Raw genomic sequence first — 16,156 nt, 5'->3', positions numbered from 1 at the left:
GAAACAGGTGAGTTTGCTTTAATCCTGAAGAAGAACTGAAAAATTAGATTTAGATCAGCAACATGCTGCTTATGACAAATACTGCCTTGTACAGAGTCAGGCCATTTGTCTATCTAGCTCAGTACTGTCCATGCTGGCTGGCAGTGGCTTTCCATGGTTTCAGAAAAGGAACAATTGCAGCCCTACCTGGAGATGCTGTGGATTGAACCTTGGGACCTTCTGCCTCAACTCTGCTACTGAACTACGACCCTTCCCTAAAGCAAATGAGAAAGCTCTCATGACGGATGGATTTACAAGCAGCAATAACCATTGCCATCCAAGCCTACATCCCCGTGGGATAAATTACTTCTTTATGACATCGCAGAGCTGTAAATTCATTATCCGTGTAAAGTCCAGCTATGTTTCCCAGGGGAATTTTCACAGAGGATATATTTCATCCCTTCTTCAGAGACAACTGTTAGCAACAAGTTACTATGACAGGGTGTGAAATGGGACTCAATGAACAATGATGTAGGTCTCCTGCAGGCAGGTGTTTCTGAGCTAATGCTCCCTGTTCACTCCTGTTCTCTGTTTCTGGCACCAGGCTGTCTGATGCAGGTTAATCCACAGCCCTTTTGTAGATGTCCAGTGAGTGAGCATGTGGATGAGGGAGCAACTGTGATCAGATCCACTGCGTCTTCCCTTTCTGCTATTATTTTATTATGCCCCCCCATCTTTTCATCCAAATATCACAAGAAAACAAAAATGCCTTTAGTCCTGAAATCATAAGGAACACATTAAGGAACATTAACATTCTTTGGCTGAAACCCTGGTCACTCATTAATGGAGATCCAGAAAAGCTAAGATCACAGCAATGCACTGGCATTACACACCTATTTATGTGGCTATGTTCTTTATGCACATAGACACATGCTCATCCTGTAAAGTGTGACGAGTGCCTAAGGCTGCACCCGGAGATCAGCTTCTCACAATGACGGTTGCATCAGTTTGGAATTGTGGAAACCTTACCAGAATAAACACAGCACATGATTGCATGATCTGTACAGACAAGAGCACACATGGCTTGGAGTAGTATTGATGTGATATACATTACAGACATACCTGGTGTCTTGAAGCATCAGTAGTCTTTAAGGTTTTCGTTTATTTACTTATTTATTTAACATAATTCATATACTGCTTGATTGTCATAAAACGTCAAGTGAGTTTACAAAACAATAATAATTAAAAATTAAAGTTAAAAGCTGGTCTTTAAAAACATTCAAAAACTACTTTAAAGCAGCAAAAACTAAACAACAATGAAAACACATGTAACTTCTACACGTCTGCATAAGCTTGCCTAAACAAAAATGTTTTAAGGAGGCATTGGAAAGAAGGCAGTGAAAGTGTCAATAGGCAGGGAGTTCCAAAGCGCCACACTAAAAGATCGGTTTCTTAGAGAATGAGTACTGTATGGCAGATGTAGCAGTGCCAGTTCTGCAGAGCAAAACACTCAAGTGGGCATATATAGGGCAAGGCGGTCCCGCAAGTAAACTAGTCCCAACTTGCTAAGTTCTAATAGTAACACATTGAACTTGGTCCGATTTAGAGGCAGGCCTGCTGTAAAAATGGTGGAAGAGAGAAGAGAACACTACCTTAAGCTCTTTAGGAAAAAAGGTGAGGTGTAAATGTCATAAATAAATTAGAATGGAATTTCCATCTATGGCTTAATTTTCACAAAAGTAAATTATAACCATGAACATCACATAGGCATTTACACAGTTCCCTGTTCTTGGGCTACTAACAGCCCGCCATCAATCATTCTGAGCAGTCTAGTCTATTTACCATGAGTAAGATATTTAAAGGAAGTGGGTAACAGCTTTTCTTCTTTCTCTGCATTAGTGAGACAGTTATAACCAGCCTCAACTGAACTCCCAGGACAGGTAAGAAGTTCTAGCTTCTTTTCATCAGGGAGGTATTGTCACTTTGTGGTTGCCACTCCACCCTTCCACTCTGCCCTAAGCAAAGCTCCTGTGCCTTTATTGACTGAATGGCAGTAGAAACCTAACAGTGACAGCAATAGTTTTATCTAATGCTGCTCACTCCTGCTGAATATCTTTTTTTTTTTCATAAAATATTTATTGAAGTTTTCAAAAGAATTAAAAAAAACAAAAAAAACAAAACACACACACACACACACACGAAAAAAAAACAACCAAAAGCAAACATATATCTTTCATTAACATTTTTCCTTGACTTCCCCACATCTCCTCTTCTTGTATTCCAATTCAATTTTTAGTTCAACAAGTTCCTATCCCCAAATTTTACCTTATTATATTTAAATCCTTTTGTTTAACCAATTTTGACATAAATCTCAATCTTGATACATCAAATCTTATTCTTAATGCCTTTTTCTAAAGTCGACCCCAATTCCATTTCACGATTTCCCCATTTTAATCTAAAATAGCAAAACAGATTATTTACAAAAAAGAATATATTTATACCGCCTTTGGATACCCAAAACCCCACTCCCCACTTTTCCCGGTTTCAATCCCCAACCAATGTCCATCAATCCATCTGGTATCAGCCTGGTGATCTCACATCCGAGGCCCTTAAATCTCTTTCCTTTCCTCTCTGCCGGTTTTTCTGATAGTCCTTTATGTTAAACGCCAGATCTCGGAGAAGCTCTGTCCCCATAAGGTCCATACTTCTTCCTGCCAGGCCACCATATTTAAAATTGTAATCCAAAACTTGTTTTTTACTTCTTTTAAGACCAAATGTCCCAAAAACTCCTGCTTCCACTTTGGTCAAATTTATCTTTCCCTTTAAGTCCATCTTTACAGGCCTCTGGCCTGCCAGGTCTCCATATTTATGATTGTAATCCAAATCTTGTTTTTTGCTTCTTTCTTTGATCCTCTGCTGCATTATAGCTCCTCCTTCCTTTCCCTCTAAGTTGTCATATGTAGCTTCTTCAAATTTCTCAAGTTCCTTTTCTTGTTCAGCTGCAAGAGTTTTTAGTTCAAGGGCACAGTCTTTTTGTTCTGGTACAGAGACTTGAGTCGAGTCCCTTCCAATTTCCACAGGTTTGTTTGCTTTTTCATTCAATATTATGACATTTTTAGCCAAAACAATGCTTTGTTCATGAAGTTTTCCCAGGCTTCGAAATATCTTCTCGAGTGCCGTCTGTATTTTTCCACTTACAGCCATTCTGTAATGTCCCAGAGCCCCCTCTAGGGGAGTGCTGGTTACTTGGTATTCCTTCCAGTTGTAAATCCAAAAGTCCTTTATTTTCCTTGGTTTTCGACAATTTGTTACCTATATGTAACCAATATAACCAGCCGAGGCAATAAAAACAAAGTTCTCTCTCTTTTTTCCCTCTCAGCTTTGACAGCTAATTTGACAGCTGTCAAAGTCTTTTAAATCTCTCCAACAGGCTCCCTCGCGGATCGCTCCCAGGTCCTGGGGGAGGGGTATCAATCCACTTTCAAAATTAATTCTTATCCTCCAGCACATTCACTTATACTGCCAAAACGTGAAATTAGTTACTTTTGACTTCCCACGAAGAAAATGTTCTTTTCAACCTTAGTTATCTAGTCCTTGCTTTAAAATGTTTACAAAAGGGGGAGACGGACTTCCTCTTTACGCCTTCCCCGCTCGTGCCGAATCAAAAAGGGGTGATTTTTAATGTCCAATTTCCGTAATACACACGGGTTGTTACTTTTAGTCCAAATTTCAAAGGAAGAAGTCAGCGCTCTCCAACCATGGCATGCGGCTTCGCTTCGCGGAGACGGGTAGACAGCTCTCAGCTCCGCGCCGCTCACCCCCGGTATGTTCCGGAGCCTTTAAAAAGGCTCCTTTGCAGCAGGGGGGGGACGCAAATGGAGCCCGCCGAGCCTTCAGTTCACAGGCTTCCCCGCCTGTGATTTTTTTCGGGTCCCCGCTTCGCCGTAGCGGTAGAACCCTAGCTCCACGAAGCAGATTTCCTCCGGAGATCGGAGGAAATCCGCCATTACAGTTGCTGGTGCTAACCGGAAGTCCACTCCTGCTGAATATCCACTTAGTAAGCTAAAGGTAGAGGAGCTCTCTCTCACACGCAGCATCTCCAGCGCTGGGCTGGCCATGCAAGCAGTCTTTCATTTCTCCATGTGTCCCAGCAGCTGTCTTGCTCAAGATTGCCTGTAATTCTGAGACTCACAGAGCAAGTCTAAGCATGTTTACCCAAAAATAAGGCCCTTTGGTTTCAATGGGACTTACTCCATTGTAAGTGTGCCTAGGATTGCGGCCTATGGAAAATCATATTATGCTGCCTGCTATGTTTTTGTGGACCTCCAAATCCGAGTTACTCTCTCGTCTCCTCCTATTTACCTTCTTAGGTCACCCCCTGGTTCACCTCCACTGTTGTTTCTCAGTATCTCTCCAGACATGAGTAGTAGTATTAGGGCTGCCATACGTCCGGAATTTCCTGAAAATATCTGGGATTCGGCTGTCCAAAATAGTGTCTAGGAGCAAAGTTTGAAAATTGGTCAAAATGTCCACTAGCAGGCCGTATCAGAAGTGTTGTTTTTTTGTGAATTTCCCCCAAAATAGCTTAAAGTGTTTTTGGGAGATTTTGCTCAACAGTTTTTGTGTCCAGTTTTTACTTTTTGAAATATGGCAACCCTATTAGTTGTAATCCCTGTCAACGGTGTAGAAGCTGAGGCTTTCTTTGCTACCGCATTAGCAGTTCCTGCCCCCTTGAGATTGCCATTACCTGTTCACTCACTTTTTATAGAACACCCATATGATGATGATGATCTCAGCTCATTGCGTTCTAGTGTTTTCTGTGTAGTCCTCTATGGTTTCTTCCATAGCCAGTTTTCTTGCAATTTTCTTTTGGTAATAAAATTCAATGGCAGCACCAGCTTGACCTGTGTGGACAGGCAATGCAGGACTGAGGCTTTTAACTGTTCTTGTGCCTTTAATTAAACCCTTCCTGTTTTATTGCTTGCCAATGAACAGGAGTCGGGGATTAGTGATAAATTGCATATATATCCACCACTGAAAAGCCTCTCTTGATTGTCTCATGCAGGAGGCTCTAATTACTGCTTTCTTCTCCTCATTTCTTTTAATTGTAGTGAAATCTAGCCTCACATGGGAAGCACTCAGTTCAGTAGTGTTTTATTGACACATTTATTGGCTGTATACTTTTTTATTGGGTACATGTCACCTCCAGGATCTGACACCCACCCCCTTGCCTATGCATACCAGTTGCTGGGGAACAACCCTGAGAGAGGACTGTTGCTCTCATGTCTTGCTTCTGGGCCTCCCATGAGCATGTTTGGGAAACAGAACAGTGGACTAGATGGGCCATTTGCCTGATCCTGCAGGACTCTGATTATGTTCCTATCACAGTAAAAACACAGGTCCTTGATCTTGTTTAGTTCTCATGCCACAAGAACTATTATGTCTATTCTATTTATATATACTTTTATTGTGCTTTAAACAAATACAGATAAATATAAACAACCAAAATTACAAAAGAAAAATCCTTAATAATAATAATGGAAAAAGCTAAAAATACTACAAAAAATATCAAAGTACATGGCATAAAACATAAGCTATTATGGGAAAGAAAAAAGAAAAAAGGAAATTTCCTCTAGGAAGGGGCCACTCACATGTTGCACACATGCCAACACTCTCTGGAAAGATTGCAAAACATGTTATGCGGTGGGACTCCTTTTCCTGTATAATTCTGCGGCTAGGCCATGGAGAACTGCCATTTATTTGGATCACCAGAAAAGAACTGTTGCCCCTCAAGCTGATGGGTAATTGTGAAAATGGAAAGATCTGTGGCTAGAAAAAGGTCAGATTATCTGGATGTAAGTAATGTGTGCCCTTGAATAAGGCAAGCACACACTATCAAAACAGCTTGTGCACAGCCAGGGCTTTTTTTCAGCCAGAACTTGCCGAAACTCTGTTTCTGCACCTCTCAGGTGGGTGCCAGAAAACATGGCGAAAATGACTGGCAGAATCCGAGACCAGGGAGAAGAGTTGGTGGAAGAAGATTGGAAGAAGTTTAAAGACTATTTGCAGAAACATTGTAAAATTAATGAATGCTAAAATGATGTTGGATTGAAATGAAGTGGCTTTAGCAATAAGGTTAAAAAGAATATGTAAAAATGGACTGATAATTAGATGAAAATATAAAGTTATAATATGTTAAGATATAGAATTAAGATAAATACAAAGAGGGAGAGGATTTGCTGAATTAACTATGTGAATTGGAATACAAAAAAGGGAGGTGTGAGGAGGTCAGGAAACAAGTAATTGAAATATAAGATACGAAAAGATTGCTTTGTTTTTTAATTGTTTTTTATTTCTTCGTGTATTTTGTATTTTTCTTTGCATTTTTGTGTCTTTTTTCTTTTTCTTTTTCTTTTTCTTTTCTTATTCTGTAATTCTCTTTTGTCTGTAAAATTTCAATAAATATTAAAAAAAAAAACAGAAAACAAAGGAGGCAGGCGTGGTGAGTTCCAGCCACCTCTTTTTCTAGAAAAATAGCACTGTTCAAAAACCATTCCTGCAGAAGATCTCATGGTGAAGTAAATGACAAACTACTATGGCAAACTACTATGTAAAATCACCCAAAACCTTAGATGTCTTCAAGTGATTTAAAATGCTAACTTCACTTGCCACTGCTGTATAAAAGTGACAGCAGCACTAGGACCCACCTGGATGGCCTGTCCCACAATGCCACACTCTGAGGGAAGACCCCTTCCTCACACTGAGGTCCAGGCTGCTCACACTGCCGCCACTTTGTCAACGATGAATGGGTGAGCGACAACCCTTCCCTCAGAATAATGCCTGGAGTGCTCTTACAGGTACTTTGTTAGCAGCAGGTGGGTGATCAATTCAGCAGTTGATCAGTTGAGCAGGTGAAGGCGGAAGGGAAGAAGAGTGGTGAACAGATCGTACAGTAGCTCCAGTGACCCGCTGGCTGACCAATCATTCGCAGGCAGCTCTGTGGGCGGGAGATTTGGCCCACGATTCACCGCCTCTCCCAATTTGTTGCCTGAGCCCTGTGGCTCAATTCAGCTCCTGGTAGGTCCAGCCCTGCACTTAGCTTCCCATAATCAAGGTGGCAGGAGAGAAAAGAGAAGTGATATTTTCCTCCCTGGGTGTTATTTCTCTCTGTGTCTCAGCTGCTGCCTGCATGAGGCACAGACAAGGCAGCCATGACAGTCTCCTACACCTTGAAAGTGGCCAATGCTCGCTTTGGGGGCTTCTCCAAGTTACTTTTTCGTTGGAAAGGGAGCATCTACAAGCTGCTCTACAAGGAGTTCATTGTCTTCGTCTTGCTTTACGGAACACTAAGTGTCATCTACCGGTAAGTTGGCAATATCCTGTTTAATGGAATGAAACCTCTCCAGGGGGACATAGTTAAAGACGTCTGAAATGGTTGAAGAACGTAAAATTGCTGTTCTTTTTTTAGGAGCGTTCAATGTTGTGGTACTTTTGCTCTCAACTTTCAGAGCTTCCTTACCAATCTGCTTGCCCCACTTTAAACCAACCTCAGAATTACACTGTTTAGTGGGAAGGAAGGCTTCCAGGGGTGACTTTCTTGCTGGGCCTTTCTCTCCATTACAGTTGCATTCCACGCAGCCCACCAGGTCATTTACATGGGGATGGCTCTCCAGGCTTTCTTCCCATCACAATCATGCTCTTTCCAGACCACCAAATGGGCTGCAAGGAGACCAGATACATGGTGCTCCCCACCCCCCTGCCACCCCTGAAGCAAAATTTGGCAGTGCTCAAGGGGCAAATTTGGCTGTGGGAGGCAGACTGAATACCTGCAATGGGCTGCACAGATGGCCTGCAAAGGGCTATGGGTTGTCCTCATGTGTTTTAAATATTGTGTTTTTAATATTTTGTTGGGAGCCACCCAGACTGGGCCAGCCCAGTCATATGGGAGACATATAAATAAAATAATAGTAATAGTAATCATTCTAGTAAATAAATCAAATTGTTCTAACATTCAGGAGAATCTGTTTCCCCTGAACATTATTAGTTGGCCAGGATGGGTGAGTGGGGTATTGTTGGATTCTGCTGAGAAGGGTAGAGCTTAGACTACAGAGACTGCCACATTTATGCCTAGAGGCTCATGCCCTGCAACCCATAAATGACTTAAGCCCCAAATATCTGAAAGACCACCAATGTCAGAATTGATGGAGTGTTTAAATCAGCAGAGTCCTCTTGGTAGGGCTTTGAGGGTTTGGAGGGTACCACCTTCCCAAGAAGGCATTATCTGTAGCAGCCCCTAAGTTGTGGAGGTCCCACCCCACAGGGGTGTGTCTGGCACGTTCTTTATATAGCTCTTAGCAAATGCTGAAGATACATCTCTGTACCCTGGCCTTTGATATCAGTGCTGTGTATTTTTGGGACTATTCCTGTGACTGCAATTTGTTTTAGCTGTTTTTAATACAGAATTTTAAATAGTTGTAACCAGCCCTGGGACCTGCTAGTGAAATCTGTTGGAGGTGGTATTAGTGTTGTGTTGTTGTTGTTGTTGTTTTAATATTCCTTGTATCCTTGAAAGAATCCTATTGTTTGCCATAGTGACAGTTATTTTGGTACTTAACCAAGCAGAGGGATTGCTTTGGCAGGGACAGAGAAGAGCCCTGGCTCCTGTTTAATTGAAGAAGAATGTTTATATCATGAGAGAGTTCAAGCCTGTTATTCTTCCCCATCTCCTGTAGGCACCTTCTGAATGTGGATCAGAAACGTCTCTTTGCAAAGGTGGCTGAATACTGCAACCGCTCAACTGACCTCATCCCTCTGTCCTTCGTCCTAGGTATGATTATGTACCTGCTCTTGATAGGAGGCCTTGTTGCTATGGTTTCTTGATTGCTTGCTTTAATTAAGGCCAGATGCATACATTTGGCAAAAGCCCCTTTAATCTTTCGATTGCACAGAATCCCAAATTATTTCCCATTGGGAGGTACCACAAATCAGTGGCAGAGCTCACGGTATGCATCCAGGAGTGAATGAGGAGTCAGATGATCTGAAGGACTCTTGCCATAGACCACTCTAAAAGTCTTGCTCTGAATTACTGCGGAGGCTGACCCTGATTTTTGTGTGTGTGTGTGTGTGTGTGTGTGTGTGTGTGTGTGTGTGAAAGTGAGATTGATGCAGCAAACACCACATCACGAAAAAAGAAATGTGAGTGGTGTCACAAAACGAAAAAAGGGAAGTTAAAAAGTAGGATGTGGATAATTAAAATGGAAAAGGAAGTGACAGCTTGACAGGTGAGAGAGTTTATGTCTAAATGATGTACAGCTAGGGCTGCAAAAATGCACAATGAACATGCCTGACTCTCCTGAGTAAACAGACCTAGTTTTTGCATTAGAAGTGTCTATATCAGAAATGCAATCCTAAATTGATCTGCTTAAAAATGATTCCCTTATGAATTTTCATTGCCTTTGCAAACTTTCCTGTAAAAAGGTCAACTAAAGTAAAACTGCAGTTCTCCGTAGCCTGTTGACTCGCTATTCCTAGAAGGAAGGCATTGGAAGGAGTAAACAATGACTGTCCACGTGGGCCAGGTGTTCTTTCGAGCTTCCAAGAAGCCTATATCATGCCATAGCAAGCATTGGAAGGGAAGGGTAAGATGGGACAACCCTTCTATTAGGCAGATGGGGCAGCTGCCTCAGGCAGAAGATACTGATGACTAAGGACCAGAGGTGAAGTGTTGGAAGGCAGAGATCTGTGTACCATGGGGCCTGCCCTGCACTTCCTAAGCTAGCCTTCAGGCATGGTTGAGGTTGCTGGCACATCAGTACTGTTGTTGACTCTGTTTCCGTACATGCAATATGCAGGTGAGGTGGGAAGAGGAACCCTCTTGTTCTTTGTCTGGATGGGAAACATACCATTTTTTCCCCTCATAGGAAAGCTTCAAAAAGGGAAAATGGGAGGGCAGGGGGGAACCCAGTGGTTTTGAATGTGTTGATCTTTTGTTAATATGTGCAAATATAGATAAGAGCAAGGGTTGGTTTTGCTTCCATGTCTGCCAGAATCTCTGAATATTGATAAATATGACTCTTTGCACTTCCCTGTTTTGTATGTCTGCTGTTTAGTTTTTGACTCAGCCACAGCCTGAAAAATGCTCTTATTTCTTTCCAAGAGTGTTAACTCTTTTAAAAAGAGTGAAATTTCAGCAGATAAGATCAGTACTCAATTGAAGATTATGACAAATCCTAAGCACCCTGGCAATTTCCTAGAGAAATGGTTCCCACCATTAACATGTGTGGACTCTTTGAAGGATTTTTGTAAACAAACTGCCTCTAAATTGTGATTGCAGACTTCTGCATTAAATATTAAAGAATTTTATTTGCCTAACAAGAAATAGCAAGCTATGAGATACACAGTATACTGAAACTTTTCATTACCAAATTCTAAATGTAAAAAATAATTTGACAACTTCATAAATCTTTAGTTTTGTAGCTTTCATAAATGTTTTTGCTTCTTTTGTAAAGATGACCAACCAACAAAAAGGGGAGTGAAAATTTGTCTTGTGTCATACAGATAACTTCTTTAACAATTCCTTAACAAAATTATTTGACAAGTTAACCAACTCCTAGAGCTCAAATGGGTAGAATGTTTCTGCTCTCAGTGCCAACATGCTAAAATGGCAGCAGTTCATTATGCCTGATGACCTTGCCTCATGCTCTCTCACTGTTTCCAAGTCCTCATCCCTCATCCCTCATCCCTGCTAATGCCTCTTCCACCTCTCTTTCCTGGCAGGTTTCTATGTCACACTGATTGTGAACCGCTGGTGGGCGCAGTATACCAGCATCCCTCTGCCAGACCAGCTCATGTGCGTCATTTCCAGCAATGTGCATGGGAAAGATGACAAGGGCCGCATCTTGCGCCGCACTCTCATCCGTTACGCCAACCTCTCCTCTGTGCTCATCCTGCGCTCGGTCAGTGCTAGAGTCCTTAAGAGATTCCCCACTATGGACCACTTAGTTGAAGCTGGTGAGTTTAACTTGGGGAAATGAACAGGATGGTCTGGGAGTCTACTTTTATTAGTCTTTCTAAGGTGCCACAGGGATCAAGAGATTATTCCACCAGAACGTATTAGGACCCAGTGTCACTGACTGGTGGCCCCTGAAGCTCTTCCCAGTATCAAGGAGCAGATGGAGAGGCAGTGCTCCAACTTCCCATTTCTCTCTTGCAGGTTTCATGACACAAGATGAGCGCAAGAAGTTTGAGAGTCACCACTCAGACTTCAACAAGTATTGGATCCCTTGTGTGTGGTTCACTAATCTAGCAGCCCAAGCCAGGCGGGAAGGAAGGATCCGGGATGACGTGGCGCTCAGATTGCTCATAGATGTAAGTATTGCAGTGGAATTGCTTTACCAGCTATGCAAACATGAAATAACCACCTGTCTTTCTCTGTCCAGGAACTGAACCTCTACCGCTCCAAATGCAGCATGCTTTTCCACTATGACTGGATAAGCATCCCTTTGGTGTACACACAGGTGAGCAAGGAGCACTCCACATCTTCTGGATACTCTTGCACGTCTCAATGCTCATCTCTCAGTAGCAGTTTTGTTCCTACGAGTAGACTAAAGGTTACTTTTCCCATACACTTTCTAAATCTGTCTTTCTTGGTGCATCTCCACAGCACAACTCTACTTAGTTTTACTTAACGTCTCATTTTTTTATTGCAGAGGAAAGGAACAAGTTTCCAGCTCCAAAATAGTCAGCTGTTTCCCAACGAACATCAAATAACAAGCTAGGAAATAGATCAGTTTGTGAAAGTGCCAGTTTAATTGTTTTTGAATTGGTAGGGTGCGCAGGACATGCTAGGGCATAATGTGCAGACCTCCTGTACTGCAGGAGAATGTTTTGGTTTCTGCAATGAAAAGCATCCATGATGCTCTCTTGAAACCCTGGCAAATGTTTAACAGCCGCTTCTCCACAGGTGGTCACCATCGCTGTCTATTCCTTCTTTGCTTTGTGTGTGATTGGGCGTCAGTTCCTACAACCTGTGGACCCAAGTCAAAACAAAACAATGACAAAAAAAGATGAGGACCTAGATCTGTATGTTCCCTTACCCACTCTTCTACAGTTCTTCTTCTATGCTGGTTGGCTGAAGGTGAGGATGTTGGCTCCCATTTTCCATGCAGATGGCTTCATTTGACTTGATCTTCAGTCTTCAAATTACAGTGGTACCTCGGGTTAAGAACTTAATTCGTTCCGGAGGTCCGTTCTTAACCTGAAACTGTTCTTAACCTGAAGCACCACTTTAGCTAATAGGGCCTCCTGCTGCCGCTGCGCTGCCTGAGCACTATTTCTGTTCTCATCCTGAAGCAAAGTTCTTAACCCGAGGTAATATTTCTGGGTTAGCGAAATCTGTAACCTGAAGCGTATGTAACCTGAAGCATATGTAACCTGAGGTACCACTGTATAAGATATGGGGTGCTGAGACAGAGTTGGTGTGAGCATCAATGAGTCCCATGCACTGTTTGAACCAGATGGGAAGATTCAGGGGCGCAAGAGGCTGTCCCCATCTGCAGATTCTGTCCCTTCTGGATTTTACAGTACTGAAAAGAGAAGTGGGTTGGGGGTGTTCTTCCATTCCAGCTTCAATTCCACTCTCCCTGCCATTGAGTCAGCATCCTGACTGAGCATGTGCAATCCTCATCGGACTAGTTTATTGTGGTTCCTCCCCTTACGGTCCCTTATCCTGAAGGTCTTTTAAACCTTTGCACACTGTAAGGTTCCCCTAGCCTGCTGTTACCTCTCCTTGTAGCAGGGTGGTGATGATTTGCCTACACAAACAACACTCACAGCCTAAATGCTGGAAATAAAGGGAGCAAAGACTTGCAACAGAAGGTGCAAGTCAGATGCTCACCTGAAGAAGTAAACTGTTCTGATTGCGGCTGCTCAGTCCCCAGCCTTTCTGATGAGTGGGTAAGGTCTGCAGAGGACGTCTTGTGCCCACTGGACTAGAATCCTCCGTAAGATCAAGGACCCCAGTAAATCTCAATGGGGGAGGTTTCATGCACATGGGGATGCTAAAGGGTTGCATGCGCAACACGCCACCCACCCCATTCAGTTTGAACATTTGTGTGTTCAGGCATGAACATGGCTAAAATACAGCAGCTTCACTGTTCTGGATTGCAAGCACTGTTTTGTGTGTGTGTGTGCACACTGTCATTTTGGATAGGAACCAGCACCCAAAGAACTAGCAAGCGTATTAGTATATGCAACACAGCAGCTCAGCTACCTCTTTAATACTTTTTAATCACATCAAAGCAGAATGCTTTGCAATGATTGTCTCTGTTTTCCAGAGAATGCCATTGGCAGTGAAGACAAGCTAGACGAGACTGTGCTTAGAAGGGCTGCCTGCTAAAATTTACAAAAAAGGATAGCCCTAATGCCACTCAGTTCCCTCCCACATTCAAATATGGAATATTCATATGCTACACCTTTCTTTTCCTATAGGTGGCAGAGCAGATAATTAATCCCTTCGGAGAGGATGACGATGACTTTGAAACTAACAAATTGATAGACAGGAACCTTCAAGTGAGTCTTAAAACAAAGGCCTAGTCACACTTCACACAGGTATATCCAGCATACAACTTGGCGTCCTGGGTGTTTGGGTATTTTTTCATATGCTTAATGACTGCCATGCTGGCCTGAAAAATCTGGTAAGCTATTTGTCATCTATACTGTTCTACCTCTGTGTATACCTGCTTTCCCATTTCTGCTCTCCACAGTCTGAACCTTTAACTTTCTCTAAACTTTTTATGCAAAGCAATGGATGCAGAATAGACCATATATCAAAGAATCAATTGTCTTTACCCACATGCTGAATATAGCGCCCTGAATATTCAGTTTGTCTATTAATGCTCCCCTTCCCACACTTTTGACAGGATACTTTCTTTGATAGTACACACAATCCCCTTGTAGGCTTGGCCATAACCCAGTTCACCTTTTATTGGGACAACCAATTGCTTACTTCAAATCTCTAGTAACACACAGAAAAAGTGGCACTTAGAGTGAGGCAATTTGTCCTTTTTGTAGTATCATGAGGAGCATTCTAAGATCTTGTTAATTGGATCTTTTCCCCCTGGTTATTAAATGATTTTTGTTTTACAGATCTGCAAGTCACTTTGAGACTTTTTGTACAAAGCAATGAATAAATGTAATCAATCTTAGTAATATAAAGGGTGCACCTGTCGATCTGAGACAGAAGCATTTTTATTTAGCTGCCTCATATTGCTGGTGTTCTTTTGATACTTTTTCCTATTGAGAACCTTGTGTTAAAGCACAACTGTAATTAAAGCACAATTGTAATTAAAGCATTTACAAGTCTTATGCAGGTCTTTGATGAGAAATATTCCTTTGTCTGCTCAGGTGTCTTTGCTTTCAGTGGATGACATGTATCAGAACTTACCACCAACTGGAAAAGACAAATACTGGAATGAATCTACAGCTCAGCCCCCATACACAATTGCCACAGTGGCAGAGACCTTGAAACCTTCCTTCATGGGTTCTACCTTTGACATGCGGTAAGTTCAGCTATGTTGCCATGGCAAAAGGCTGACAACCTGAGCCTGGCAACTTTGCCAGATACAATCTCTTCCATCAGCTATAAGGGAGGGGACCATTTTCCTGGATTGCATTTTACCATCTCAGCCTTTACTTATAGAGCTTTTACAATTAGCCCTGAATCCAGTGTTAAGAGGGAATATTTACACAATGCATAATGAACACAGGATGCATACTGTGAGCAACACAGGGCTACATCCAAAAATGGCAAAGTGGCCTAATCCAAATCCTGGTTAGCTAACAGGCCCAACCACTTTTTAGAGATACAAGAACCTACAACAATATCAGATCATTTGGTAAGATTGTATGAAAGCATCCACCCCACCGTTGCATCATTTTCCTTTGAATTTCATAGTAGGAAATCTGACCATTCTGATGGTATGGGCTAATTCCAGTGCTTCAATCAGGTGTATGTTTACTTCACCCAGTCTGTTCCCCTTCTGCAGGATGAGTGATGACCCAGAGCAGAGCCAGCAAGTGGAAGCATCACCCAGCATGAGCCGCATTCAGACTCCCCTGCTCAACCGCTTCCTCACTGCAGCTGCCTCTCCTGCAGTCAGCCTCAAAAATTTTGGCAAGGGCAGTCGGATTCAGCATCCCCAGCTACTGCGCCTAAGGACTGAGGGCACTTTCCCCTCTTCCAGCCCCAGCTTCTATCGCAGGGAAGATCCTGAAGCAGTTGGTCGCATTGACGAAGAAGACATGGAAGATGAAGAGACCAGACTTAGTGAAACCTCCTCCCCTGGCTCCCACCTCAAAGTCCCCCATAAGAACACAAACGCTGAGAATCTGAGAAAAGAGCTGCCCAGCATTACAGTGGTGGAGCCCCCAGATGAGATCAGTATCAGTGACCAACCATCTAACTAAGGCCCAATCCTTTTAAGGCAGAATTTAGGACTAATGTCCCACTCAAGTCACACAGGTCCAGTATATACAAGAGAAACTTGCCCTATCTAAACATGCATACATCAAGGGATAAAAACACTAATGCCAAAGATTTGCAGCTGCCCATTCTCATATTGAAAGCCACGCACTCAAAAGAGGAAGTACTGACATATGAACACACATACAAACATCATCCTTTTACCTAGCAGGGTTGTCCTTGAACAGGTAAAAAAAAAGCTTGAATAAACAGGTACTTGCAGTGATGCAGCTTTTTGGAATCAGCACCCAGTTGAAGAGTTAATTTAGTTTATTTTATTTATATTTATCGAACAATTCTAAGAAATGTTAATTTTACATACTGTATAAATAGCTGAAAGGTTTTTTCAATAGAGAAATGTGTGTGGTTAAACTGAAATGTTGGAGGAAATTCTAGGGAAGCACAATGAAACAAATTCAAAGCTTACTTTCAAAATGTTTATTGTAAGGCTGCAATCCTATACTTATTTACCTGAGTTAATGAACTCAAAATAATTTACTTCTGAGTAAGCATGTACAGGATTACTCTCTCCCTCCTCCTATTACTATAAATATGCATATTTATTAGTAAATAGGTCAATGGGGCTTACTTCTTAGTAAGCATATTTGAAAGTGCAGCCTAAGAAGGGGCTATGAATGAAGGCATTGAAATCTGACC

The 16,156-nt window shown here is 42.2% G+C and overlaps 1 protein-coding gene across 2 annotated transcripts; it reads left to right on the top strand.

Annotated features, from left to right (window-relative positions):
• The first annotated feature begins 1,849 nt into the window (after positions 1-1,849).
• On the top strand, positions 1,850-15,966 carry BEST4 (bestrophin 4). Of its 2 annotated transcripts, XM_083620196.1 has the most exons (10): positions 1,850-1,919; positions 7,158-7,342; positions 8,712-8,806; positions 10,756-10,989; positions 11,192-11,346; positions 11,418-11,495; positions 11,942-12,115; positions 13,468-13,548; positions 14,383-14,537; positions 15,024-15,966. In XM_083620196.1, exons 2-10 carry the CDS (start codon positions 7,191-7,193, stop codon positions 15,442-15,444), a joined length of 1,545 nt encoding a protein of 514 aa, XP_083476322.1. In that variant the 5' UTR covers positions 1,850-1,919; positions 7,158-7,190; the 3' UTR covers positions 15,445-15,966. The 2 variants fall into 2 exon arrangements, with proteins under 2 accessions (XP_083476322.1, XP_083476323.1); XM_083620197.1 differs by lacking the exon at positions 1,850-1,919 and having other exon boundaries at positions 6,582-7,342.
• Positions 15,967-16,156: the final 190 nt, after the last annotated feature.

This window comes from Podarcis filfolensis, assembly GCF_964270895.1.
Source record: "Podarcis filfolensis genome assembly, chromosome: 6".
NCBI lineage: Eukaryota > Metazoa > Chordata > Lepidosauria > Squamata > Lacertidae > Podarcis > Podarcis filfolensis.
This window is presented reverse-complemented; position numbering and strand designations above follow the sequence as displayed.